Genomic DNA, 26,870 nt, shown 5'->3' with positions numbered 1-26,870 from the left:
CTCATTGGCAAAGGCAAAACAAGCGCAGTGTGGTCACGGTCTACAGCTAGTCGTCTTCGTTTTTATGTTAAGAAATTGTTATAAATTGCATATTTTTTATTTTTATTTCTAATATTCTTAATGAAGTACATTCTTAATACATATATGAAATCCGTGCATATGCAAAATAATCATTTTATTTATTAATTCGTTTCGTTTGGCTATTTATTACCAATTTCACTTTCAAAGGATCTCCTATTATTACTAGTCTATGAAAAAGTCTCTACAATTCTGAGCTAAATGCTGTCATCTAGTGGATGAAAAGATGGCCTGTGAGCAGATGACTAGGGTTGGATGCCATGGGCTCTATTTTGGTCAGACTATTTTAAGTTTAAAATTCAAACACATGTATCTCATTGGTCAAGTCAAACAAAACAGAGGAATGGCAGACGGCTAGGCCGAAGCCATCGATTTTTTATGACACCATGTCTCCATGGTGGTGATGGGGAATTGTTGTATGTCCACACCATCAGTCAACTCTGAAAAAACAGGATTTAATGGAGATCGGATATTGACCATTGCAACCAGTGCAGGGAAAAATGTGTGACTTAATAAAAAGGACACAAACAGGACTCGCTGCACAAGGGTGTCAGACCTTCACCACAAGGAATCTGACAATGAAGGGTAAGTTTATGTTTCTTTGAACAGGTGTTTTTCTTCACAAAAACACAGAACAATAACAATGTAGGCCTACAACTAGACCTGGGGCCTGTACCATGATGGTGGCTAAACAAACTCAGGGTTACAGGATTAGTTTTGAGTTGACAAAACCAAACCAGTTCAATCCGGCTTTGTTGGTACCATGAAGCTGATCATCAACTTTCTCTGTCAACTCAGGCTTGATCCTGAGTTAATGGAGCTCGTGCACATGAAAGTGTGACATCATAATGAGCAGCCAATCACATGCCTTGAAACTGGGATTCACTTCTCGTGAGAGAGTCAGTGCGAATTCACTACCAAAGATTAAAAGATTGAACAATATGAAGAATTTAAACACATTTACACAGCAAAATGAAACAATCGATCCATTAAAGAGGAAAACTTATCTTACCATATAAGTGCAAGTAAAATTTGTAAAGTTTATAATATTTATAGATATAACAACACTTAAAAATTGAAACTCATATGTAGTCATGTTTACAGCTATTGATTCTAAAACGTATTTATATTGCATATTATCTATGTTTATATTAATTTAAAATAAAAGCTTAATAATTACTATTAAATTAAGCTGTCTTGTGTAATGGATTAAGGGTATACTAATTATATAAATAATAAAAAATAATCATGTCTAAAAATCACATGATTTTATCTTTAAAAATGTTTTATGTAGTGTCCTTTAATTTGGAGTAAGAGAAACTGGAGGAGTGGCTTTATTGCGTCAGAGATGTGTCACTTTGCTTGAAGCTGATTGGTCAAATTTCAGATTGAGATCTCTAAACCAGAACATAACCTGCCCCGGAGCAGGTTAGCCGTGCAGCGTAAGATACCATGGCAACGAACACCGATTAAAGCCGAGCTACTTTCATAGTACCTAAAACCCAGGGTTGGCGGAAACTAAGCTGAAACATAGCTGGCTAGCCACCTAATCCGGCTTCATGGTACAGGCCCCTGTTCCATTGTTGCCAGATCTCGCTGGAAAAACGGATACAAAACAAGCACAAAAAACAACTAGACCATGCCTTTTAGTGTTTCTGGATTGAGTTTTGAGAGCTTTCTGATTTATTTTGGCTTATTTATTGTTGCATAAACTCGCATACATACAGTAGGCTACAAAGGATAAATAAATAGGCTATTATTGAATTATAACGAATATTTATAGCAATTAATAATAATCATAATATACATTATTTATAATAAATTAGATTAATATCATAAGCTTTGAAGTGAAGAAAATAAATGTATGTTATTCTATTATTATGCTATGGGGACTAAATGCTAACAAGCCTAAATAGGTGATTGTGTGTAGCCGCAAGAAGGCCCAAAAACTTGAAATGAAGGAATATTTGCTTTAACAAACGAGATAATCATCGATTAAATAAGAGGACATGGCAACAGTAACTAGCAGCGCGCCGGAAAACTACAATTCCCACAATCCTCTATTCACAGGAAGTATTGTATTCGTAGGCTTTTCGTCTTGTAATCTTCATATTTTGTTGTCCCTGTTCGGCTAGACAGTAAAAGCAGGTTAGTAATATAAAAGCGCCTTCCGCTGTTTTTGGTTAGTAAAACATTACAGTGATTGTTACTGATGCGATTATGTCACTGATGAGATTGTGGAGTCTTGACTGACGCGGAAGTGTTTCTGTTTGTTTTCTTTTGCTTGTCGCATAACTTGTTTCCATTGTGATGTGCAGAAGTGCAAGAGCAATACAGTCACCTTCAAGCTGCACGTTTTATATTTAGTTTAATTTGTGTTTCCCCTCTGCATCAGCCCGCCATGCAGAGATGCAGGTTGGACGTCTCAGCACTTGTGTTGTTATGATTCAGGTACGAAGGATGTGCAAAATCACCAAACTCACCAAGTCAAAACCATGAATAAAACCGCAAAGTCTGCTTGTGATTCTGACCGACAGAGTAAAAAAGTCAAAACGAGTCATGGGTATGCCATAGCACTGATTTCCTAATGCAAAATATAAGTTGATAAGTTTAATAAGTTGATAAATATAGTCAATTTTAACAGCTTGTATCAAAGCATATGTTATTTCATGTTGATTATAACTGATTCTCCTTTTTAGCTCGACACCGGGCACTCAAGGTCAGAAAGCAGATGTGAAGGGCTGGGCAGCTGGAAAAGATGCTTGTTCTCCTGGACCTGAGAGAAGCGCCAAGTCTTCCAACACTATGCAAAAACCTGCTCAGAAGGAGGCCAGATCTACTCATAGTGACAGTCCTTCATCCCAGCAGTGTCTGATGAAGACGCCGTCTGCTGAAGATGAAAAGGGGTATTCTTCCTGACAATTCAGCTCTTTCTGTGCATGCAGTATTGTAATTTTTCATACAGTAGGTGCTTTTGGAGAAAGTAGTGTAGGTTGTGCCAAATTTTACTTAAGTGTTCTTCAAGGCAAAGAGAAATAACAGTATATAAAATTAATACTTGTAATTAAAATTCTGGATATCTGTTACTATGTGAAACTGAGGCTAAACTAGGTACATAATTTCCTTTTGAATTTCACGATCACTTTCAGTGACATGCTTCACTCTGCACCAACCATTTTGGGAAGATGGAAATTTTAATAATTAATAGCTTCTCTTTAGTAAATTTTTGTCAGTTTTAATTTGCTAGTTTTATTCACTGACAGTTCACAATTATGTAATCCGAAATCAAGCGTCACACAGCCTTGAGTTTGTGTAGTAAATGAAACGGCACCATGCAGACTTCATATCTAAATAGCAGTCTTTTTGTGCTTCCCACTAGTCCACACACTAGCAGACACTAGTTCATATCACATTTTGATTCATTGTATAGCCCTACGTTTGATTTATTCGTCCAAAATGTGCCTAATTCCATGACATTCTGTGTTAAATTTAATTTGTATGACTGGATTCCACGATTCTGTCTGCATTTTCTGCATCACAGAAATCATAGGTCCCTATGATGATATACGTATTTCGACCAAGTGAAGTATGCTTTGAAACAAATTAATTTAACTTGCAAAAATGTCACTTCACAAGCAACAGCAGTGTTTAGCATTAAAAAAAAAACACTTCTCATGTGCATCTCTCAATCACAGGCAGCGTTATGTGATGGGCCATTTCTAAATATATGGTTACGTGATAGATATTATGCACTGTTTACTAGATTAAGGAAGTGACACAACATACTATGCACCATTTTTCAATAAGTCTTTGTTGTTTCATAGTGATGTGGACCTGTACAGAGGAGAAGAGGAAATACAAAAAGAGCTGCAGGACAAGCAGCAGTCAAAGTCAGGTAGTGCCCAATTTTTGAATAATGTTCATTGTGCAATGAAATGTTGTAGAGATGTCTGTGAGGTTGTTTTTGCCTGAGCTAGTGGTGTCTTTCTTCCCATCAGCAGCTATATGTGAGGCCCAGAGCAGCGTTTCAGCTGCCGAGGATCTTCAGACCTACAGTGAGAGAGAATGGAAAGGCAACACCACAAAATGTCTGCTTATCCGAAAGGTGAGCCTGCTTCTTTCACACGTTACTGTAAGTGTTTCTTTTTTAAAGGGCATTGCTCACACATGCTTCTTTTTTAGGGATATGAAGCAATAGCCAGTGAGTTCAATTTGCGTAGAGTAAGAGGTGATAACTATTGTGCATTGAGGGCAACACTCTTCCAGCTGCTCAGCCAGTCAAAACGGCTTCCTGCCTGGTTACATGACTCTGACATTACCAAGGTAATTTAGCCTTATTGTGCTTAGACGTTAGGCATCCTCAATGATTCTGTACTTGTACAAAGCAGCATGACTTGATCATTATATTTTGCATGTCAATATAGAATGTTATTATGCGTTAAATTAATTTGGTAATGAATTTCTCATTGTAGTGGCCAAAAGAAATTCAATCTGATCAGGATTTCATTAAGGAGTGGCAGTTTCCATTTGAAACTAGCAAGAGCAAAGTGCAGCATCTTGAACAATGTCTGGAGCTACTGAAGAAAAGGGTAACTTTTGTTTTAGTTTTTTCTTAATTGCTTATGTATGAATATCTATATGCACCACCGTTCAAAAGTTTGGGGGGGGGGTTAAATGTTTTTGAAAGGGGTCTCTAATGCTCACCAATGCTGAATTTATTTGATCAAAAATACAATATTGTGAAATTTTATTAAAATCTAAAATATACTTAAAAATATTTTTATTCCTATGATTAATTTCTTTAAAAAAATTGTATTGACTCCAAACTTAACTGTATTTGCTGGCAATATTTTATTGTCTTATCTATAGTGGCAAGAGAGTGTCCAGTGCAAAAGTCTTGAGGAGAGGGAGCGTATATGCCAGCAGGTGTTTAGAGGTCACGATGAGGATTATGAGCTTCTGGAAGCCCTGAAGTTCTTGATGCTGAGGACTGCTGTTCAGTTGCACTCAGATATGGAGAAGGGCTCTGATGTACCAGAGTTCTGCTGGCTTCTCTTTGCTCGTGACTCATCCAAATGCCCTAAGACGTTCCTCACCAACCACCTCAGACATGTAGGCTTCAGTGGTGGGCTGGAACAGGTAAGTGCAGTTAAAAATTGTTTACAAAAAATCTTTAGCTTTGTTTAATTATGGGCCAATCACGTATAAATAACTTTTAGCTTATAATATCTACTGTTGATTCGTTTGATTGCAATGTTTCATTGGTTGAAGTAATCGTATTTTATGAAGGAACCTCTCCTGATGATATAATGTTGTTCAGGTGGAGATGTGCCTCCTGGGTTATTCCCTTCAGCAGACGATGCGGGTTGTTCGGCTGTACAAGTGTGACACTGAAGAGTTTATTACGTACTACCCTAATGACCACAAGAAGGACTGGCCTCCTCTATTCTTGCTTACAGAAGATGACCGACACTACAATGTACTCGTCCCCAAAAAGTCCAAATTTGATGCATATGGTAGGCCGAAGTGGAATCCACCATCAGATGGACAATCAAGCATAACAACATGTCTTTAAAGAGTAAATGGCAATCACACACAATCTACAGAACTCAGGAGTTACAGTCCTTCATGTTTTCCACACAGCTGTTCTTGAGTTTATGTTTTGGGATGGGTTTTTTGTTTTCATGTTTTATTTCTTATAAATTTAAAGATTTGCTTATCCTTATTCTGCTACCTATGTAATTTTAAATAGAAAGATAAAATTGTATGCATTTCTAAATAAATTCTGTGCAATAGTTTTGAGACATAGCTGGAACTCCAGCTAAGATGGGAGGAAAAGTTTTTAATATTTTCTTGATTAGTTGAATTATTAGTTTACAAGGTTAATTGTTTCTTTGCATATTACAATCAAATTAAACTGTAAAACTGGACTTGCTCTTCTGCTTTTCTAGATTTTTATTACATCTTATTACATTTAGCCGGTTTAGTGTGCCATTCAGGTTAAGATCTTGGTGTCCTTCCACTGGTTTCAGAATCTTCTTGTATTGACTTTCCGTTGTCATCATTTTATTAGTCTGACAATTTATTACTTTGCAGAGCAATTTACACAGCGTGGGCAGGAAATGAGAAACAGGCACAGCTCAATAATTCATAAAGCATCTGACGAAGCATGCAGCACTACAACAGTCCGCCTCCATCTCAGATTAATTGTTCACTGAAACTTTTTAATTAAATTGAGAAATGCCAGAAGAGATGTCTCAGAAGTTTATGAATGCATGAACCTTTCAATTGGTAAAAGATTTAGTTTTTGGGGGCATAATAGCCAAACCAGCTTCAATTAATCTTGTATGGTTTACATTACATTGAGACGAAGGAAAGAAAGAAAGATCAGCATTAGAAGATCTAAAAAATATTTTAGAGCATATTTTCCTTGTACCTTCATATCTTTCTGACTGGCCAAGTCATTCTGTGCTTAGAAAAATGAATGGCTTTAAAAGCAGTCCTGTAATTAATGGGTAACCAGTGCAAATATATGGTATCTACAGTTGCAACAGTTTGTACCAAATGTAGTTTATCAATGCAATTATTAGGCAATCCAGTTTAAAACTGCAAAAATTAAGGCAAGAGAAAATAAAGGCATGAATCAATATTTTTGCATCATCCAATGAAATAAAAATCAGAATCAAGCAATATTTCTAAGATGGATAAAGTGGGTCTCAGTAACAATTTAAATGAAATTTTAAAAAAATGATAAATAATCTATAATGTAGATAGTCCAGTATATTTGTTCTGCTTTTCATGATTTTTACTTACAATTTTTATTTAATTATGTGACTTCATGGTGTATTTGACTCGAAGCTCCATCTGTTCCCCAACACAATACTAACATAGACTATAAGATATTTTCAGCATTTCTGCTATAATTTTGACAAAGCTGAAAATGATAGAACTATGAAAATGAAAGAGCTGTTTTTCTGAGTGTTAATGTTTAATTAACCATAATTTATTATGTGGTCCCAGATGTTTTAAGAACTGTATGTTCTTCAATAAAAAACAATAGTTATTAAAAGGGGAAAATATATCAGTTTATGTGTTCTTTTTAGCATAGATTAAAGTTATTTTAATATATTAATAGTGAATTCAGGTTAATTGGGACACTTTTTTGCCAATAATTTTGAAGGGCAATTTGAATATTCTGATTGTCTTCATCACTGTCTCCTCTCCACCAGTAAGTTGGTGTGTGGTGGGAGTTCTGGTGCACTATGCTGCACACTGGTTGTGGATGAGGAGGAGACCCCCCCCCCCCCCCCCCCCCCCCCCCTTCTATGTAAAGCGCCCAGAGAAGTGCTATATAAATGTAAGGAATTATTATTAATTATTTAAAGTCATCCCTGGTTGAGAGCTAGGCTATTCGTTATATCTATTCAATACACATGCCATACAAAAGGAGATAGGAGTTAGTCAAAGTGACATCCTCTGTCACGCTTCAGAAAAGAAGGAAGTCATACAGTTTGCTAAAACCCTGTATGATTGTCATTTTTGGGTGAACAGGCGCTTTAATTGACAGTCAGTTTGAACGTGTAGGCCTACACACAGGTAAGATATAAGGACGAAGAGGGCCATTTCATCCCCCTGAGCCGTGCTCATCCCTCTCTAGCAAGCTCTTCTCTGAGAATCAACTCTGTTTTAAACATCTGTGTGTTGTTCGGCAGTGTGTTTCTGAGTTTTTCGGCACGCAGCAGCTGACGTTTAGAAGAGGAGGGGCTTTTGTGCGCCGACCGTCCCCCACGTGTTGTTAAGGAAGGATGATGATTTAAGTACAGTTGTCCGAGTGGCCATCTACAGCAGAATAGCGGCTTTATACCTGTGGCGCACTTAATCGCCGCGGCCGATTATATGTATTTATTTTCCTCTCCACTGATGGGTGAACAATGGAGAAGCCGTCAGCAGAAATTTCTGGCGACCCTCCTATTTTCCCATGCACCAGATCATTGTTTATGATGCCGTTGTTGTGTAGGAGGACAGGGACGGGTCTGATCTCGGCGGATTTCTGCTAGAAAACACTCAGAACTCGACGAGCTGTGACCGGCCTCGCATCCTTCCAGACTCGAGCAGCTGATGTTGGCGGTGCTGCCGCTCTCCTCCCGGCGATCATGGTGAAATTCCCGGCGCTCACGCACTACTGGCCTCTCATCCGATTCTTGGTGCCGCTGGCCATAACCAACATAGCCATCGACCTCGGCGAACAGGCAAGTGTGAATGAATTGTGTGTTAAATACAGAGCTTTATGGCGTAAGATTGGTTGTGTATCCTTGGAGCTGGACACTGCAGCAATGGCATCCCTCATCCATCCATCCGTGCACCTTACTATAAGAGGTCTGTTGTCCACGTAATTTATAGGTTAGGGCGACAGTGTGGATTTATTTTTTAAGGAATCGGTGAAACGGCGGCTCTTGGTAAACAAGGCTTCATCCCAAACAACATATTGTGTTCGTCAACAGCTGGCTATACAGCGCATCCAATAACATGTGTCACACTGAACAATGCAAAAGCAATCTGACTGAGATGAATGTGCACTTTTGGATGGGGTGATTTTGTTGTCACCTCTGCGGGAACTGGCCTTGTTTTTGTCAACCATTAACGAATGTTGTGCACTTCCAGTAGTTTGTATAACAGTCATTGCATGTCTAAAATGGATTGGCTACAAAGACAAATATTTATTTTCATGTTAAACTCAAATAATTGTGATTTATTGAAAATTAACATTGAGAAAGACTAGTAATCTGTTTGACCATGTTTTTCAGTTAAATCGGTTATCGGTTCTTCTTCGATATTAGGTGTACAATTAAATGAATACCATTATATAATAATGTATTGTTTGGGATCATTAAAAAGTTTTAAAATAAAGTAATTTATTCTCCAGCAGGAAACTAGTGTAACTCAATTACATAATAATAATCCAAATATTCATATGGTTTTATTTTTTGTGGTATAATAAAAGGTTATTTTTGTGTCAAAAGCAAACACAAAACTTTCAAATTGGTTTTAAATATTGTTTGGTAAAAACTTGGACATAAAAAAATATCGGTCACACTTTATTTTAAGGTCCAATTCTCGCTATTAACAAACCATTAACTAAGATGTTTGCCTCAATAAACTACTAATTTGCTGTTTATTAATAGTTAGTAAGGTAGTTGTCAAGTTTAGGTATTGGGTAGGATTAGGGATGTAAAATATGGTCATGTAGAATGTGTGCTTTAAAAGTACTAATAAACAGCTTATTAATAGACATGGTAATAAGCAACTAGGTAATAGTGAGAATTGGTTCCTATACTAAAGTGTTACCAAAATATCTGTATTGGTATTGTCCATAAAATGCAATATCTGTTTATCTTTAATATATATATATATAGAGAGAGAGAGAGAGAGTTGTTGAGGAAATTAAATTTGCTGACAAAATCCCTCAGTTCTTAAAGTGACAAATTATTATTATTATTTTAGATAAAATTATATTCGATATGTCGAAATTGGAATGAATTTGATGGATACAACTCACTACAGTGAAGAATTCATTTGATTTTTAGAGAACTGGAATAAAACATTGCCATTCGATTTTTGCTAGATACAAATTAATTTTTCATAATCATTAATTGCAGACAGAAGAAATGTGAGCAGGAACCCTAAGAGCCTGTCAGTAACAGACAATCATTATCTCACTGCTCATTGTTCTTAGGCGTTGGAGATGAAGTGGCAGACAAAGAGTCAGAGTCAGAAGAAGGCAGCAGATAAGGAGAAGAACCCTATATTCACACATCATTTTGACTTTATCTGTTATTGTACAGGTCTTGCTGCTTCCTTTGAATTCTGTAACTGACTATCTACTGCTGTATCACCCAAATGGAATCTTAAGATTTAAACGTACGCATTATTCCTCTGAAACAAGTATTACAGAATGGTGCCACCACGTTAGAGTCAAGGACAGGGCAGAAAAGGTTATTCAGTAGTGCAATAACACCCACAGCTGTAGAGCAAGTAGAACTTATGTACATCTCAGCATTTTCCAACAGGTTTGACATCTGACACATTGCCATATCACCTTCTCATGTGTTGATGGGAATATATTCTGGCATGTGACAATAAAGCTGTAAAATAGTTTGTAAAACAGTTTATCATCATTGAGATGATTTGTAGTTACTGTAGCTCCACATGATTCAAGATTAGAATGGCTCTTGTTTCTGATCACAGTTTACAGGTATTTCTCTCAAGAAAGATCTATGAATGAATGTAATTTTATAACAAGTCTTCCCATAGATGCAAACTCCTCACCCTTTGGTGAAAACTCACCTTTTTGAGATCAAAATAGGTCACCTATGAGATTTGTGTAGATTCAATGAGAAAGCGTTTTTGGTGAGGTGGGGGGGGGGTCTTTTTACAGTACCATTAGTGCCAATTAGTACTCTACTAACCCATCTTGTACAATGCTAAATGTTTTATCATTTCTCTCTTCCTCTACAGGCTTTAAACAGGGGTATTGCGGCAGTTAAAGAGGATGCGGTAGAAATGCTGGCCAGCTATGGTCTGGCCTACTCCCTCATGAAGTTCTTCACTGGCCCAATGAGCGATTTCAAGAATGTAGGGCTGGTGTTTGTCAACAGCAAACGGGACAGAACCAAGGCAGTCCTCTGTATGGTCGCCGCAGGAACCGTGGCTATCATTTTCCACACTCTTATTGGTCAGTCTGCCAGTTTATTATTTCCTCACACTGCCTCTGGTCTTGCATGACTAGTTTGTACTAAATGTACAGGGAGCACCGCTTTGTTTTGCACTTTTCCAAACAAACGTGTCATTGTGGTAGACTTAATAAGCAATGTTATGACTGGAGAAGGACCTCCTTTTAGCTCAAGTGGTCTGAATTACTCAAACCCCACTCATCTCAGCAGATGTATCCATTCTCTGGTTTAATGACAATATAATGATAATTCACCCTCTATGATTATATTGTCATTAAACTAATTTTGCTAAATACTGCACTCCTACTCAGCAGGAAATAAGTTCTGCCACCCATATTTACCAAATTACAAAATACAAATACTTAAGTTCGTGGGATGTGGTTAAAAATGGTTTAGTCATCATGAAATGGTGTATTTATACCATATGATCCAATAATTAGGATATTTACCTTGAATATGTCAGTTTCTCTAGCTCAAATACATTTGCATTTACACAAATAGCCATTTACGTATGAAGCAAGAAATCACAGCCTTTCCAGCCGCTCAGCAGTGCCCATATGGCAGTTACTGCTATGAGTAGAGTGGAGAAAGAATGTAACCCCGAGGGAAATAGGATACAAACCAGGACCTTCTTGGAAGAAAGCATGAATTTTTAACTACTAAGCCACCACCTGTCCACCATACGTAACGATGTGCTTTTAAATGTAGAAGTTACGGTGTGTTAGCATAACATGGACACTCTTCATCATCTGGAGTGTGGTCTCAGACATATTATGGTCGTTTGTGCAGTCACAGAGTTTGGGAGAGCTGTGTCATCCATCTGTGGATCACGTCACTGCACACATTCCTGAGAAAAGGGAAAAACACAGGAGAAATAAGAGACACGAGAACTTCTGTATTATATTATATTATATTATATTATATTATATTATATTATATTATATGTGACCCTGGGGCACAAAACCAGTCTTAAGTTGCTGGGGTAAATATGGTCAAAATTATTGATTTTTCTTTTATGCCAGAAATCATTAGGATATTAAATAAAGATCATGTTCCATGAAGATATTTAGTGAATTTCCTACCGTAAATATATCAAAACTTAATTTTTGATCAGTAATATGCATTGCTAAGAACTTCATTTGGACACCTTTAAAGACTATTTTCTCAATATTTAGATTTTTTTACACCCTCAGATTCCAGATTTTCAAATAGTTGTATCTCAGCCAAATATTGTCTGATCCTAACGAACCATACAACAATGGAAAGCTTATTTATTCAGCTTTCAGATTAAGTAAAAATCTAAATTTCGAAAAATGTACACTTATGACTGTTTTTTTTTGTTCAGGGTCACATATTATATTATATTATATTATATTATATATTTTCTTATATATTATAACTTTCATATCCTTGCATTTTATTTGTTCTAGTTTTAACAGCAAAGCCATCATGTTATATTATATTATTATATTTATTATCCATCCATTCTCTATGTTCTATGTAGGGTTGTGGGAATGCTGAAACCTGTCCTAGAAATATATTTAATTTTATTACAGTACATTACATCTTTTATTGTATTATATTAGAACTTTTGTAGCCTTGCATTTCATTTGTTCTAGCTTTAACAGCAAAGCCATCATGTTATGTTATATTATATTATATTTCTCTGTCCATGCATGTTTTTTGCCAGTTTTGGCAGCAAAGCCATCATGTTGAATATTATGTTTTATTATATTACTGACTGTACTACATATAAATCTTGTTCTTACTTTTCCTTGTTTAGCCTACACAAATCTGGGCTATTACATCATTAACAAACTGCACCATGTGGATGAGTCTGTGGGGAGTAAGACCCGGAAGGCGTTTCTCTATCTGGCTGCTTTTCCTTTACTTGACGCCATGGTGAGTTTATCGTGACGTCTCAACCCTGGATATTTAGCTGTAATGTCATAATGTGCTCTTGCTCTGACCATCAGATCTGGCTCGCCTGCCTGGCACAGATGGCAGAGAGTATGTGTGTGTAAGTGTGCGTGGTAAGGCTAGGCATCAGAGCCTATTCAGATCTGGAAACCCATCAAGCTCCTTTGGATGAATAACAGCCCACGCGAACATCCCGTGCCTGTCAATGAAGGTTAAGCCACAGCAGTGTTTTGTTTAAAGTGTTAAGTCTCGAGAGAGCGGACCCAGTTAACAGGGGGTCCATGACCCCTAGAAGATGAAATGTGGCACTGCAGGGGGGTTGCCAATTATTGGAGTAGCCCCAGATTGCACCCTGGACGATGGGGCGGGGCGACACATTAAGGTGGGGTGACATGTGTCGCTCCGCCCACCCCCAATTTCATTGGTTTATAAAACAGCAGAGCTTATTGGTGTTGACGTTTGAGCATGAGCATTCTTTTATATACGTTTTTATGAATGATCTACGCTGTTTGGCTGTACTACAGAAATATTAAGTGCTAACAACAGCGATTTTAGATAGAATCAATTAGCAAATGTGTTTTTTTTAAACTTATGATGAATTAGTTAGATTAAGTTCCTATCAAATGCTTGGTGAAGGCATCTCCAAGTACTTAGGGCAGAACAGAGCTGTGTAATATGAGCGGCTCACGAATTAAGTCTGGGGAAGAAATTCTTAATTCGTGGCAATGATATAGTCCTACCTATGCTATAGCACGTTAAATGAAGTCAGATATTATTGCACTCTTCACAGTACACGAAGCAGACATACTTTAACATTGAGCAATTTTAGCTGGGCGATGTTGATAAAAATGATCCACTGTTTGAGATTTAGCTGTTTTGTATAATGTATATTTATATGTAGCCTATATTCTTTATTTTAGGATCGGTGGATAAGCAAAAACTTATGATGATAATTCACTGTAGTTCAGTAAGACAAAGGACAAACCCGCAAATGGTTTTATTTTAAAGAACAACTGCAGTGACGAATAAGACAATAATACCAAATAGCCCATCAGCGTGAACTGGGGGTTTTATGTGTGGATAATAATTTTTTTTTGCATATAGGCCTATTTTAAATGTTTTTGTTTACTAAAACAGCTGTTATTAAAGCTGACCTACAGCAAATATTATTAATGTGCTTTAGTGCGTATTTAAGCAATAAATGTTCATCTATTTTCTCTGCTACGTTTTTATTGATACTTTTATATATAGTCTACAAACCCGATTCCAAAAAAGTTGGGACACTGTACAAATTGTGAATAAAAACAGAATGCAATGATGTGGAAGTTTCAAATTTCAATATTTTATTTAGAATACAACATAGATGACATCAAATGTTTAAACTGAGAAAATGTATAATTTTAAGGGAAAAATAAGTTTATTTTAAATTTCATGGCATCAACACATCTAAAAAAAGTTGGGACAAGGCCATGTTTACCACTGTGTGGCATCCCCTCTTCTTTTTATAACAGTCTGCAAACGTCTGGGGACTGAGGAGACAAGTTGCTCAAGTTTAGGAATAGGAATGTTGTCCCATTCTTGTCTAATACAGGCTTCTAGTTGCTCAACTGTCTTAGGTCTTCTTTGTCGCATCTTCCTCTTTATGATGCGCCAAATGTTTTCTATGGGTGAAAGATCTGGACTGCAGGCTGGCCATTTCAGTACCCGGATCCTCCTTCTACGCAGCCATGATGTTGTAATTGATGCAGTATGTGGTCTGGCATTGTCATGTTGGAAAATGCAAGGTCTTCCCTGAAAGAGACAACGTCTGGATGGGAGCATATTTTGTTCTAGAACTTGGATATACCTTTCAGCATTGATGGTGCCTTTCCAGATGTGTAAGCTGCCCATGCCACACGCACTCATGCAACCCCATACCATCAGAGATGCAGGCTTCTGAACTGAGCGCTGATAACAACTTGGGTTGTGCTTGTCCTCTTTAGTCCGGATGACATGGCGTCCCAATTTTCCAAAAAGAACTTCAAATTTTGATTCGTCTGACCACAGAACAGTTTTCCACTTTGCCACAGTCCATTTGAAATAAGCCTTGGCCCAGAGAAAATGCCTGCGCTTCTGGATCATGTTTAGATATTGCTTCTTTTTTGACCTATAGAGTTTTAGCCGGCAACGGCGAATGGCACGGTGGATTGTGTTCACCGACAATGTTTTCTGGAAGTATTCCTGAGCCCATGTTGTGATTTCCATTACAGTAGCATTCCTGTATGTGATGCAGTACCGTCTAAGGGCCCGAAGATCACGGGCATCCAGTATGGTTTTCTGGCCTTGACCCTTACGCACAGAGATTGTTCCAGATTCTCTGAATCTTTGGATGATATTATGTACTGTAGATGATGATAACTTCAAACTCTTTGCAATTTTTCTCTGAGAAACTCCTTTCTGATATTGCTCCACTATTTTTCGCCGCAGCATTGGTGATCCTCTTGCCATCTTGACTTCTGAGAGACACTGCCACTCTGAGAGGCTCTTTTTATACCCAATCATGTTGCCAATTGGCCTAATAAGTTGCAAATTGGTCCTCCAGCTGTTCCTTATATGTACATTTAACTTTTCCGGCCTCTTATTGCTACCTGTCCCAACTTTTTTGGAATGTGTATCTCTCATGAAATCCAAAATGAGCCAATATTTGGCATGACATTTCAAAATGTCTCACTTTCAACATTTGATATGTTATCTATATTCTATTGTGAATAAAATATAAGCTTATGAGATTTGTAAATTATTGCATTCCTTTTTTATTCGTAATTTGTACAGTGTCCCAACGTTTTTGGAATCAGGTTTGTATATGCACAAATTAATTACTGGTGTTTTGGCTTAATCCTTTAAAAAGAACCAGGAATCACTCTACTATATTAGGCCTACTGATTTTAGATTTTTTTTGTTATTATAGTCTTAAATTTAAAAAAAATATATTAATCACAGAGAAGGTCTCTTTTACTCTTTAAAAGTGCTCACGTACCTATTGCACAGATTTACAGCTCTGAGTGATTTAATATTCGATAGTTATGCAGGTCTATATGGCTACAATGATCGAGTGTTAATAACTGAATTCATCCCATACACAGATTAGAACACGCACACACAATGAGGGTGTGGATACAGAAATAATTGGATTTTTAATATCTGATCTCACGGACACTTTACTATAATATAGGAACCTTTCAAAACTGTAAGAGAATCAATATAGGCTCAAATATTTTATTAAGATATAAACAAGGAAACATTGAGCTTGCCATGAAAACATTTTATTAGCACTTTATAACCTATAAGTTTAACGCATTGAGCAACGTAACTCTTTAAACAACAACAAAAAACGGTTGTGCTTTAAAACATAAAATCAGCCGCTTATGTTCGTGTTTGACCATTTCTAAAATACAGTAGATTATCGTCATTTGCGTATGAAATCCCAATTTAGTGCTGATCCGCAGCCTGCCGATCCTCAAGGAAAAATGAATGAAGCGCTATTCAGCCTGAAGAACCCAGAGGTGCTGTCATCAAGAGTTTATTTGTAAAAAATGACTTCATCTGACTAAAAATTACCATGGTTACTAAATAGATAATAATTAAGATAGGCCTATGATTCTAGAGTTAGCACATAATATTTCTGTAATATGGCCAAATGAAATACAAAATTGTACACAAAGGAATGCACATGCTCGGGTCTACACCAATATGATTTGCTGTGTTATAACCAAATGGAATTTGGGGTGGGCGGAGCTACACGTGTCGCCCCGCCCCAATCGTCCAGATTGCACTTCTTGAATTATTGCTTGAATATATATATATATTTTTTTGTAAGCAAATTTAAATTTACACTAAAGAAGCATATAGTATTAACAAAACTAAAATTAAGAAGCTAAAGTTGTGCAAAATTTCCTAAGAATCCTAAAAAATATTAAACTTGTTTAGAACTAGCAACAGATGAGCAACATGTTAAAATGATTTCTGAAGGATCATGTGACACTGACAGTGTGAACCCACGGGAGTAATTGCTGCTGAAGATTCAGCTTTTCAATCACAGGAATAAATTAGATTTTAAACATATTTTTCACAATATTGCTGTTGTTACGATTTTTTTGATCAAATTAATGCAAACCAAGACGTTTGAACAGTAATGTGTACTGTAATACAAAACTCATGAATAATGCTTTAATGGCTTTGAAAGGTTACCATCAATATAGTATCAAATATAGCAAATGGTGCAATAGGACTAAAATACACCCAGAATTTAATATAATATGTAATGGGGTCCCTGTTCTATCTCTCTCTATCCATTAAGGGGATTAGCATATTGTATTGTGTAAGTTAGTGTGACAGTTAGCTTTTATCTGTGGTTTCAGGCCTGGACTCATGCTGGAATCCTTCTGAAGCACAAGCGCAGTTTCCTGGTGGGATGTGCGTCTATTTCTGATGTTGTTGCACAGGTATGTGTTTGATTCACCAAGTCAGCATTTCATTGCTTGATTTATGATGTCTTCTTACACTCTTTTTTTCTGTATTGGTATGTTTATGAGAATGTGAATACGGTTGTGTATAAAAGATAATTGAAGGCGAAGATAATGGGTTATTTGTCTGTGCTTATCATATTCACGGTGTAATTTGTTTTTATTAATGATGTATTTGGGTTTGAATTAATAATAGAGTCTGTATGTGCCACAAGAACGGCTATATTTATCACTGTCATTGTAATCCGGTTACATTGTTGTGCCTCTCTCCCTCTCTCTCTAGATTGTGTTTGTCTCTATTTTGCTCCACAGTCACCTGGAGTGTGTGGAGCCCTTGTTGATCCCAATCATCTCTCTGTATATGGGCGCCTTGGTACGCTTCACTATTGTTGGTTTGGGTTACTACAGGAAAGTTCATGACAACATCCCAGAATCCAGTGGGCCTGAGGTTGGGGTATGTCCATTGACTCTCTTTACACCTGTTCAACTAAGTGGTATTTCACTATGCAAATCCTTCATTATTGACCTGCTCAGTTCAGTATCACAGCTACACTTGTCAGTTTATTGGTTTTCTATATTAATTTCTCCTTACTCTGCCTCATCAAACCTGTGAGAATCGTAAAACTGTGCTGTATTCTGACACTCGTTCTGTGTAATAGGGTGATGCCACTATTAAAAAGATGCTAAGCTTTTGGTGGCCGTTGGCTCTCATCCTGGCTACGCAGCGGATTAGCAGACCCATCGTCAACCTGTTTGTGTCACGGGATCTGAAAGGAAGCACAGCTGCCACAGAGGTAGTGTGTCCCATGGCAAGAACATACATACTTTTACAGTATTTAGATGTCACATTATAGCCACTTTCATTATTTTCAGTCATTTAGATACAGCATATGTATGAATATTCAGCTAATACTTAAATTTAGCAATACATTCACAGTGAAATTCAGCTTTTCTTGCTACGAAGATATACTGAGATGGATGGGGGAACATTTTCTTTTATTTCTTCTATGTTGACATCTATTTTTATTTTAAGTGAAGCAGTGTCATCAGGTATAGACAGAGCAGCACTTTAATAAAAATTGTGACAATTATGATTTTAGTTGGGACTACAGAAATGGAAAATGCATGTATAGTGTCTATATTTAATTATGCTTCCAGTGTATAAAAACAGTTGTTATTGTAAACTAAAACTGTTAAAATTGCTGAAAAAAAAAAAAAATCTGATAAAGATGAAAAACTTGTGAAAAAAAGTAAAATAATTCAAGCTAATTAGAAATATAAATAAATAAATAAATAAAAAATACAAATGAAAAGAAATAAAATAAAAACAAATATTCTAAGATACAGTATAAATGAAAACAAAAATAAAAGATAATTCAAAATAATGATAAATACTATAGTAGGATATAAATAAAGCTGAAATAACACTGAATAAAACTCATTTCATAATAGTTGTTAAAGTGGCATAATTGCATCTCATTGGCATCCTGTGACTTTATGGGCCAACTTTACCACTGAAGGCTAATTGTTGTACTTTTCCCCCCTCAAATATACTTTTAAACTAGGTTTATACAAAAACTGTAATGACAAAACAAGCTTTATTGTCAGTTTAGTTGTTTGGTGCCTAGATGTCAGAAATATTTTACGTCACTCAGCTCTGCTACAATAGAAACATTCATTATAAACAGATGAAATTGTGGGTGTTTAATGTTACCATCATCTCACCATTGTTTTCCAGGCTGTCGCAGTTCTCACAGCAACATATCCAGTGGGTCATATGCCATATGGATGGCTCACTGAACTCAGAGCTGTTTACCCTGCATTTGACAAGGTAAATGTTGTTGTTTTACCTTAAAGTAACACTTTTTTAATCCTTAATCATACAGTTCTCTGAATCCTTAATACTAATCATCCTCCGCATATATACTTAAGTTAAAATGACAGCTTTCCATCTTCTCCTCCCAGTTTCTTGCCTAAAAGATCAGGAAAAGGAGTCAGTGTGGTTTATTTGCTTTTTATTTATACCACACTGTCTAATTTTGTCTCATACCCTGAAGGGATGACAAAATTAGTTTATATCTTCCACCTTTTCTGTGTGCTAATACTGCAATGTCTATTATCTTCTTTTACTTCATGACAAAGCAATTATTTTGGGGGTAAATAGAGTGGGTTCATGGAGACAGAGCTGCAGCTAGAGTCCCAGAGACTGTAATTAAAAAAGGCAAACAGTAGTGTGCTGTTATTTATGGTTGTTTAGCCTGAGAAAAAGGATCAGCAGGATCCACAATTAGGAAGTCCTCAGGAAGTGAGGGGACATTCTCTGGCCGCAGGTGTCTGGCCAGCTGTAGTTAGTCATTTTATGGATGAAGATGATCTATATTACCGTTCAAAAGTTTGAGGTCTGTAATATATTTTTAATGCTTTAGAAAGAAGTGTCTTATACTCATCAAGGCTGCATTTATTTGATCAAGAATATAGTAAAAACCTGTAACATAGTGAAATGTTATTATTATTATTTAAAATAACTTTGTTTCTATTTAAAATGTTTTAAGTTTTAAAATGTCATTTATTCATGTGATGGTAAAGTTGAATTTTAAGCCCTCATCACTCCAGTCTTCAGTGTCACACATGATCCTCAGAAATTAATTGTAATATGCAGATTTCTTATTATTATCAATTTTGAAAACAGTTGTGCTTCATTCTTTGATGATCAACATTGATTTAAAATAGATTTTTTTGTAACATAAATGTTTTTACTGTCACTTTTGAACAATTTAATGCACCCTTGCTGAATAAGAACATTGCTTTCTTTAAAAACATTTTTTGATGATATGCAGATTCTAAATGCTCAGAACTTATCAAATGAACTGCTTTCTTGACATCTGCTGTTTGTGTTTGTTCTTATCTTCCAGAATAACCCAAGCAACAAGTTGGCCAACAGTGGTACAGTTGTGACAAAATCCCACATCAGGCGCTTCACTTTTGTTTGTTTGGCTCTATCTATAACAGTAAGTTCATCCACATTCTCATCTGTCTCCATCTGGCTTCAATAACACTTTTCATAATTTGGTAACAGTGGTTACTGAAGTTCAATGGGTTCAAAGGTGTGTGTAGTACTTTTGGTTTCAATCTTTCAATCTTAATTAAACATATGTTCCATTCATTATGAATATGGGTAGTATGAGTGCTGTTGCTTCATTCCCATTTACAACTTCTTCCTTTAAATACATGTACAGTATTTAAACCCATACTAGCTTTTTCTTTACACATTATGTTACCTTATAATAAAATGTTTTTTTATGTTTTTCCATTTGAAATTTAAAATGCAATAAAGAAAAATCCATAAGCTTTTATTCCGCTACTAAACGCATAGTTGTAAAGCCATAAAGAGCGCATTAGGATAGTGTGTCTTGTTATTGTGAGTGCTTTTAGAGTCAGGCTAAATGATTAATTGATGCGCTCTGCCTCGGTAACAGGGTCAGACCTTCCCTTCCTGACCTAGATTAAAGCCTTCGTGGTATTACACTACAGCTATCATTTTTATGCCATAATTTCACCTCTCTCTCAGAGATATGGAGGAAGAATCATGATTGTATGAGTCTGTGTCACTCGTATAACAAGACTTCTGTTTAATCTCTTACGTAAACACTATATAGTTTTGCCCAGATGTTCTCCTCTTCAATGAAATGTTGCATGAATGCACTGCTATGGACGAATAATGTGGTTTCTTTGCTTTTTAATTAATCACTCAAAGGCATCGAGATTCGGTGTTAACGCTTTGCTTTGTAAAAGCTGGACACCCTTAGGACCTGATTGTAAATTATGTATCATTGATGGTTGGTTTGTGTTATTGATGTTAAGAGGTTGCAGCAAGTGTTTAGTTTTTGTGCCAACATGTCTGGTCTTGCGTATCTGTGCACACACTTCCTATTCCAGTGAACAGGGTAAGTATAATATGCTTGCTTACATGTGATCTGAATCTAAAATCAACATGTATACATGTATAACACTAGCTTGCTCTATTCTTTTATATCTGTTTTCTTTTTATTTATTATATAATTTTAAAAAAACCTTGCTACGTGTACTGCGTTAGGCTAACTGAGTCTTGTCATAGCACTTGCATATCATTGCTCTTTTGTTGATTTTGATTGCTTCCATTGCTCTCTTTTGTAAATCGCTTTGAATAAAAGCGTCTGCTAAATGACTAAATGTAAATGTATACTATGATTTTATATTCCACTAGACAACCAGAAAAACTAAAGTGCCATTTCACAGACATAACCAGAATAGCCTATTTTTTGTTTACCCTGTTTCTTGTTAACTGCATTATATTTTACTATGATGGATTTTATTTTACTTTACTTTGACATTGTCCTAATTTGAGATCTCCTTTACTTCCTTATGTTATGTTTGGGTAGCTCCATTCAGGTTGTGTGTCTTTCTCTGTGCAGCTCTGTTTTGTGGTGTTCTGGGCGCCACACATTTCTGAGAGGATCCTGGTGGACATCATTGGAGTAGATCATGCCTTTGCTGAGATGTGTGTCGCCCCATTACGAATTTTCTCCTTCTTTCCCATTCCAGGTATTGCATTTAAGTCAATTTACATAAAAACAAACATTCTTCATTATTTTGGGGGGATATATGTGTACTTATTTTAGCATCCATTAGAAAGTATATACAAGTACAGTTTTAACCAATAACATTACAACACTCTTAATGGAATCAGAAAGCATAATCAAAATAGCAAAAATATTTAATAAAGATGTAAGACACTGGACATACACTATTGTTTAAAAAGTTTGGGGTTGGTTTTTATTTTTGTTCACCCAGGCTGCATTTATTTGTACTGTAAAAATACAGTAATTGTACCATTTAAAATAAATGTTTTCTATTTTAATATTTTAAAATGTAATTTATTCCTGTGCTGGCAAAGCTGAATTTTCAAAATCCATTACTCCAGTCTTCAGTGTCACACAATCTTTCAGAAATCATTATAATATGCTGATTAATATGAGTCATTTCTTCTTATTATTAATGTTAAAAAAGTTGTGCTTAATATTTGAATGGAAACTGTGATTTTCTTTAAATTTTGAGCATTTTTAAAATAGAACTTTTCGTAGCATTTTAAATGTCAACTGTCACTTTTGATCAAATTAATGTGTCCTTGCTGAATAAAAGTGTCAATTTCTTTAAGAAAAATCCTACTGACCCCAAACTTTGAACAGTAGTGTATATTGAACTTTGTGAATGTCCCATGTTCAAATTCTGTGGAAATCCGCAGACCGTTCTGCAAAGTCCTGTAGCTGCACATTCTCTGAGGGCTACTCATGACAAACACATGATTCAGGGTCTGATGTGCAGTGCATTATCAAATGGACAGATGGTCAGAGGAGGACCGGTTGCTTTTTGAAAATGCCTTTTTAAAAGGCAAAGGTCAAGAGTGGTCATGCTTCAGTTACTATGCCTCCAGGCCTACAGAAACTAAGAGAAAGAACCACAATGAAGCTCAAAGTACCATCCAATTTAATTGCACTTCACTTTAATGATATAACTGTACTGATAGCAATGAGTGGCATGTAAAATATGTTTTTACCTGATTGCTTAAGACCAGCTTTGCATGCACCTTTTCTTATCCTCAGTGACGATTCGTGCTTACCTGACTGGTTGGCTCATGACCCTGAAGAAGACCTTTGTCTTGGCGCCCAGCTCTGTCCTCCGCATCATTGTCCTCATTACCAGTCTCATAGTGCTGCCTTATATGGGGTAAGTGTGTTTTGCTCGACTGTACTCAAATGTTGAAGCATATAGGTCACTAGTCGTAAACTTCAGTGCATCAAATTGTATAATAAAATCTGTTAGACTGAATTTAAAAGCCTTCTGCGCTTCAATTTGTGCAGGGTACACGGAGCAACACTTGGTGTTGGATCCCTGCTGGCTGGTTTCCTTGGGGAGTCTACTATGGTTGCAATCGCAGCATGCTACGTCTACCGTAAACAGGTACGATAACACAGAAGCCTGTAGGTTTTTTGTTATGATAAAACTGCTTTCTGTTTGATGTGAATACAACAAAAGAGCATTAACAATTCAATCAAACATCTTTGAACAATACATCAGTGTGATGCTGTGGCTGCTCCACAGACATGAATCTACAAACATGTTCATTTCAATAGTATATTGTTTACACATACACATACAGGAGAGTGAGGGTAGTTATTTTAATAACTATAAGGTCTTGAGTCAAAATTCCAGTGACATAAATGTACTTTCTCTATCAGTGGTTTTGTATGCCGGTTTCAAAGTTCAATATTTCAGTCTTCCAAACTAAACTTTTTTAAACACAATAAAACACACTGACAAAAACACCCCCCGATTGTCATATATTTTAATTGCTGTAATTTTATGCAATTCATTACATCGTGTAGCTGTCTGTCTGTTAAAACACTGGTTTCATGTTTTAATGCACTACTGTTCAAAAATGTAGGGTTACTGTGATTTTTGTTTTTTAAGAAATTGATTCTTTTATTCAGCAATGATTCATTAATTTGATAATACGTGACAATAAGGACATTGATGATGTTACAAAAGATTGATATTTCAAGAAATGCTGTTCTTTTGAAGATTCTATTCATGAAAGAATCCTGAATTTTTTTTTCACATTTTCCAGTTTTCAACATTGATCATAAGAAATGTTTGTTCAGCACCAAATCAGCATGCGAACAATAAATATTTTGCCATCACCTGAATACATTGCATTTTAAAATATATTAAAATAAAAACCAGTTATTTTCAATTGAAATAATATTTCACAATCTTACTATATTTTTGATCATATATAAATGCAGTTTTTATTATTTTTAAAATCATCAAAAAATAAAAATATATACAGGTATATATTTGTAAACTTTTAAACAGCAGTGTACGTTACACTTTACATTTTATTTTTTTCATGAATTTGAACTGAAATCCCATTAAATTATATGATTTCACAACTCCATATAGTGTGACAACACGCCCCACTTTTGATTTTTAAATTAAATTATAATTTTACAAACTCCACCACACATTTCATTGAAAAACTATCACACTTCAGTATGACAAATTATGTAATAATGACTTTTATGAATGATTTAAATAGTTTGGTCTGTGTTTCATAAATGAAGCCCTGTGCATTGGGGAAAGATGATTAGCATTTTTCTTTCTGCCCACAGAAGAAAAAGAAAGACTCCGATGAAGACATGACCATCGATGGGGAGGACTCTGCCCCCATGAACGAGGTCAGGGCTGGGGGTCGCATGGACGACATCGTGGAGTTGAGAGAAGAGGATGAGGAAGAGCTGGAGGAAGACTGAGGAGTGGATTCTAGGCTGAGCAGGATGCGTTGTGGGAATCAGGGCCTTCTTGCTTTCTCGGGCAATGTTTTTATTGCTTACTGTCCCCTGCTGCTGCTTTTCCCTCCTGCCGAAGCGAGAGCCCAGCTCACCTTTTCAGTGTGCACACAGTTCAAATAAACACAGAGGGAGATTTAGATATCAGTCGTCAAGACTACAGTCGTCTGCTGCAGCATATCTATGTTACAGTACACACGCTGACATACAAATGCGTACATGCGTCTTCCTGCTGCCGTCGGGAGATTTTATATTCTGATGCAGGACAGTGAAGATATTGATCTGTACCAAAGCAATGTTGTGCATTAATTGCTATTTTTTTCTGTATGCTGATCTTTAATGTGCTGCCGTCCTACACGTTTTGAATCTTCAAAGGAAAGACTACACTAAATGCAGTTACATCATCCGCTTGGAATGTAGTTTCTTCCTCTTCTTTTTTACTTCTAATATTTGACAGAAAGGACAGACTTGATAAGATTTTTGAGGTCCAGAGGCGGTGACCTGTGTTACTGCACAGTTTCAAGGGTTTTTTTTTGTGGTTTTTATCATTACAAGAAATGTCAACAGAGGATATAAATATCTATATTACAGATTTTTATTGGAATTGAGAATGAATTTGATGGACATCTTAGAAAACAAGTTTCAGAGTGACTAATGTTTGAAGTTTATGGGTCATCTAGAGGACCTATTTTTTTAAATATACATACCATATGTTGTAGGTGTATAAAATATAATACATTTTGTATGGGTGATGTTGTGAACTCTGTATATTGTTGGAAAAGAAAGAATTAGACTGTGTTTTCACACGTCTCTTGAAGTATTTTTTTTGTTTTATCTTAATTTATTTTGGGCATTCATTTTGTATCTCAGGATGTTCGTGATGGAAAATATTAAAGTAATATAAAGTCTGAATATTGATCCCTCCCTATTGAGCTGTTTTTCAAGTTTCTCCATAGGACAAAGATACACACAGCTTCCAAGGATGTTTTAAGTCGGTGTTTGTTTCGTTTAGATTATAGTCTGGCTGAGCTTGTTCTGTATTTGAGATATCCTGGACAATGCAAAGTCATGATAGAAACATTTATTACAGTTTCAGAAGTCTTCAGTCCTCTCATTAAACAGTGAAAATGTGGTTTAAAGTGGTCTGTGGTGAAGTTCTTGTGTTCTGTCTACTACAACCCCAAATCAGAAAAAGTTGGGACAGTATGAAAAACTCAAATAAAAAAAGAAAGTAGTGATTTCTAAATTTACTTTGACTTGTATTTCATTGCAGACAATATGAACACAAAATATTTCATGTTTTGTCTGGTCAACTTCATTTCATTTGTAAATATACATCCTTTCCTGCCATTCAGACCTGAAACACATTCCAAAAAAGGTTCGGACAGGAGCAATTTAGGGCTAGTAATCAGATAAATTGTTTAAATGATGCGATTTGAAACAGGTGATGTCAACAGGTAAGTATGATTTGGTACAAAAGCAGAATCCAAGAAAGTTCTAGTCCTTTAGGAGCAAAGATGGGCCGAGGATCGCCAGTTTGCCAACAAATACGTGAGAAAATTATTGAAATGTTTAAAAACAATGTTCCTCAAAGAAAGATAGGAAGAGATTTGGATATTTCACCTTCAACAGTGCATAACATAATTAAAGGATTCAAGGAATCTGGAGGAATTTCAGTGCGTAAAGGACAAGGGCGCAAGCCTAAGCTGAACAACCGTGATCTCCGATCCCTCAGGCGACACTGCAACAAGAATCGTCATTCATCTATAAGCGATATCACCACATGGGCTCCGGACTACTTTGGCAAACCTTTGTCAAGTACCACAATACGTAGTTACATCCACAAATGCCAGTTAAAACTGTACTGTGCCAAAAGGAAGCTCTATGTTAACAGTGTCCAGAAGCGCCGTCGACTTCTCTGGGCTTGCAGGCATCTGGGATGGACCATCACACAGTGGAAATGTGTACTGTGGTCAGATGAATCAGTATTTCAGTAATTTTTTGGGAGAAATGGACACCGTGTGATCCGGACCAAAGAAGAGGATCATCCAGACTGTTACCAGCAACAAGTCCAAAAGCCAGGGTCTGTCATGGTATGGGGTTGTGTCAGTGCCCTTGGCAAAGGTAACCTTCACTTCTGCAATGGCACCATTAATGCTAAAAAGTACATAGAGATTTTGGAGCACAATATGCTGCCTTCAAGACGACATCTTTTCCAGGGACGCCCATGCATATTTCAACAAGACAATGCAAAA

At 36.3% G+C, this 26,870-nt stretch overlaps 2 protein-coding genes across 5 annotated transcripts; both read left to right on the top strand.

The window, feature by feature from the left end:
- The first annotated feature begins 2,140 nt into the window (after positions 1-2,140).
- LOC306881127 (ubiquitin thioesterase otulin-like) lies at positions 2,141-7,151 on the top strand. Of its 4 annotated transcripts, none has more exons than XM_079435045.1 (9): positions 2,141-2,226; positions 2,474-2,529; positions 2,778-2,984; positions 3,903-3,973; positions 4,077-4,183; positions 4,261-4,401; positions 4,551-4,667; positions 4,948-5,217; positions 5,399-7,151. In XM_079435045.1, the coding sequence occupies exons 3-9, from the start codon at positions 2,884-2,886 to the stop codon at positions 5,651-5,653; spliced, it is 1,062 nt and encodes a 353-aa protein (XP_079291171.1). In that variant the 5' UTR covers positions 2,141-2,226; positions 2,474-2,529; positions 2,778-2,883; the 3' UTR covers positions 5,654-7,151. The 4 variants fall into 4 exon arrangements, with proteins under 4 accessions (XP_079291171.1, XP_079291170.1, XP_079291168.1 ...); XM_079435044.1 differs by having other exon boundaries at positions 2,474-2,641; positions 4,080-4,183; positions 5,399-7,144; XM_079435042.1 differs by having other exon boundaries at positions 2,474-2,641; positions 5,399-7,144.
- Positions 7,152-7,854: 703 nt separating this feature from the next.
- Positions 7,855-25,864, top strand: LOC306881507 (progressive ankylosis protein homolog B). Its single transcript, XM_079435651.1, has 12 exons — positions 7,855-8,327; positions 10,594-10,810; positions 12,592-12,710; positions 17,126-17,209; positions 17,514-17,684; positions 17,890-18,024; positions 18,969-19,061; positions 20,143-20,238; positions 21,682-21,811; positions 22,870-22,993; positions 23,128-23,227; positions 24,439-25,864. Exons 1-12 carry the CDS (start codon positions 8,232-8,234, stop codon positions 24,577-24,579), a joined length of 1,506 nt encoding a protein of 501 aa, XP_079291777.1. The 5' UTR covers positions 7,855-8,231; the 3' UTR covers positions 24,580-25,864.
- Positions 25,865-26,870: the final 1,006 nt, after the last annotated feature.

The sequence above is a fragment of the Barbus barbus genome (assembly GCF_936440315.1).
Source record: "Barbus barbus genome assembly, chromosome: 15".
Classification (NCBI taxonomy): domain Eukaryota; kingdom Metazoa; phylum Chordata; class Actinopteri; order Cypriniformes; family Cyprinidae; genus Barbus; species Barbus barbus.
The sequence above is the reverse complement of the archived record's forward strand: the minus strand, read 5'-3'. Positions and strand labels throughout refer to the sequence as shown.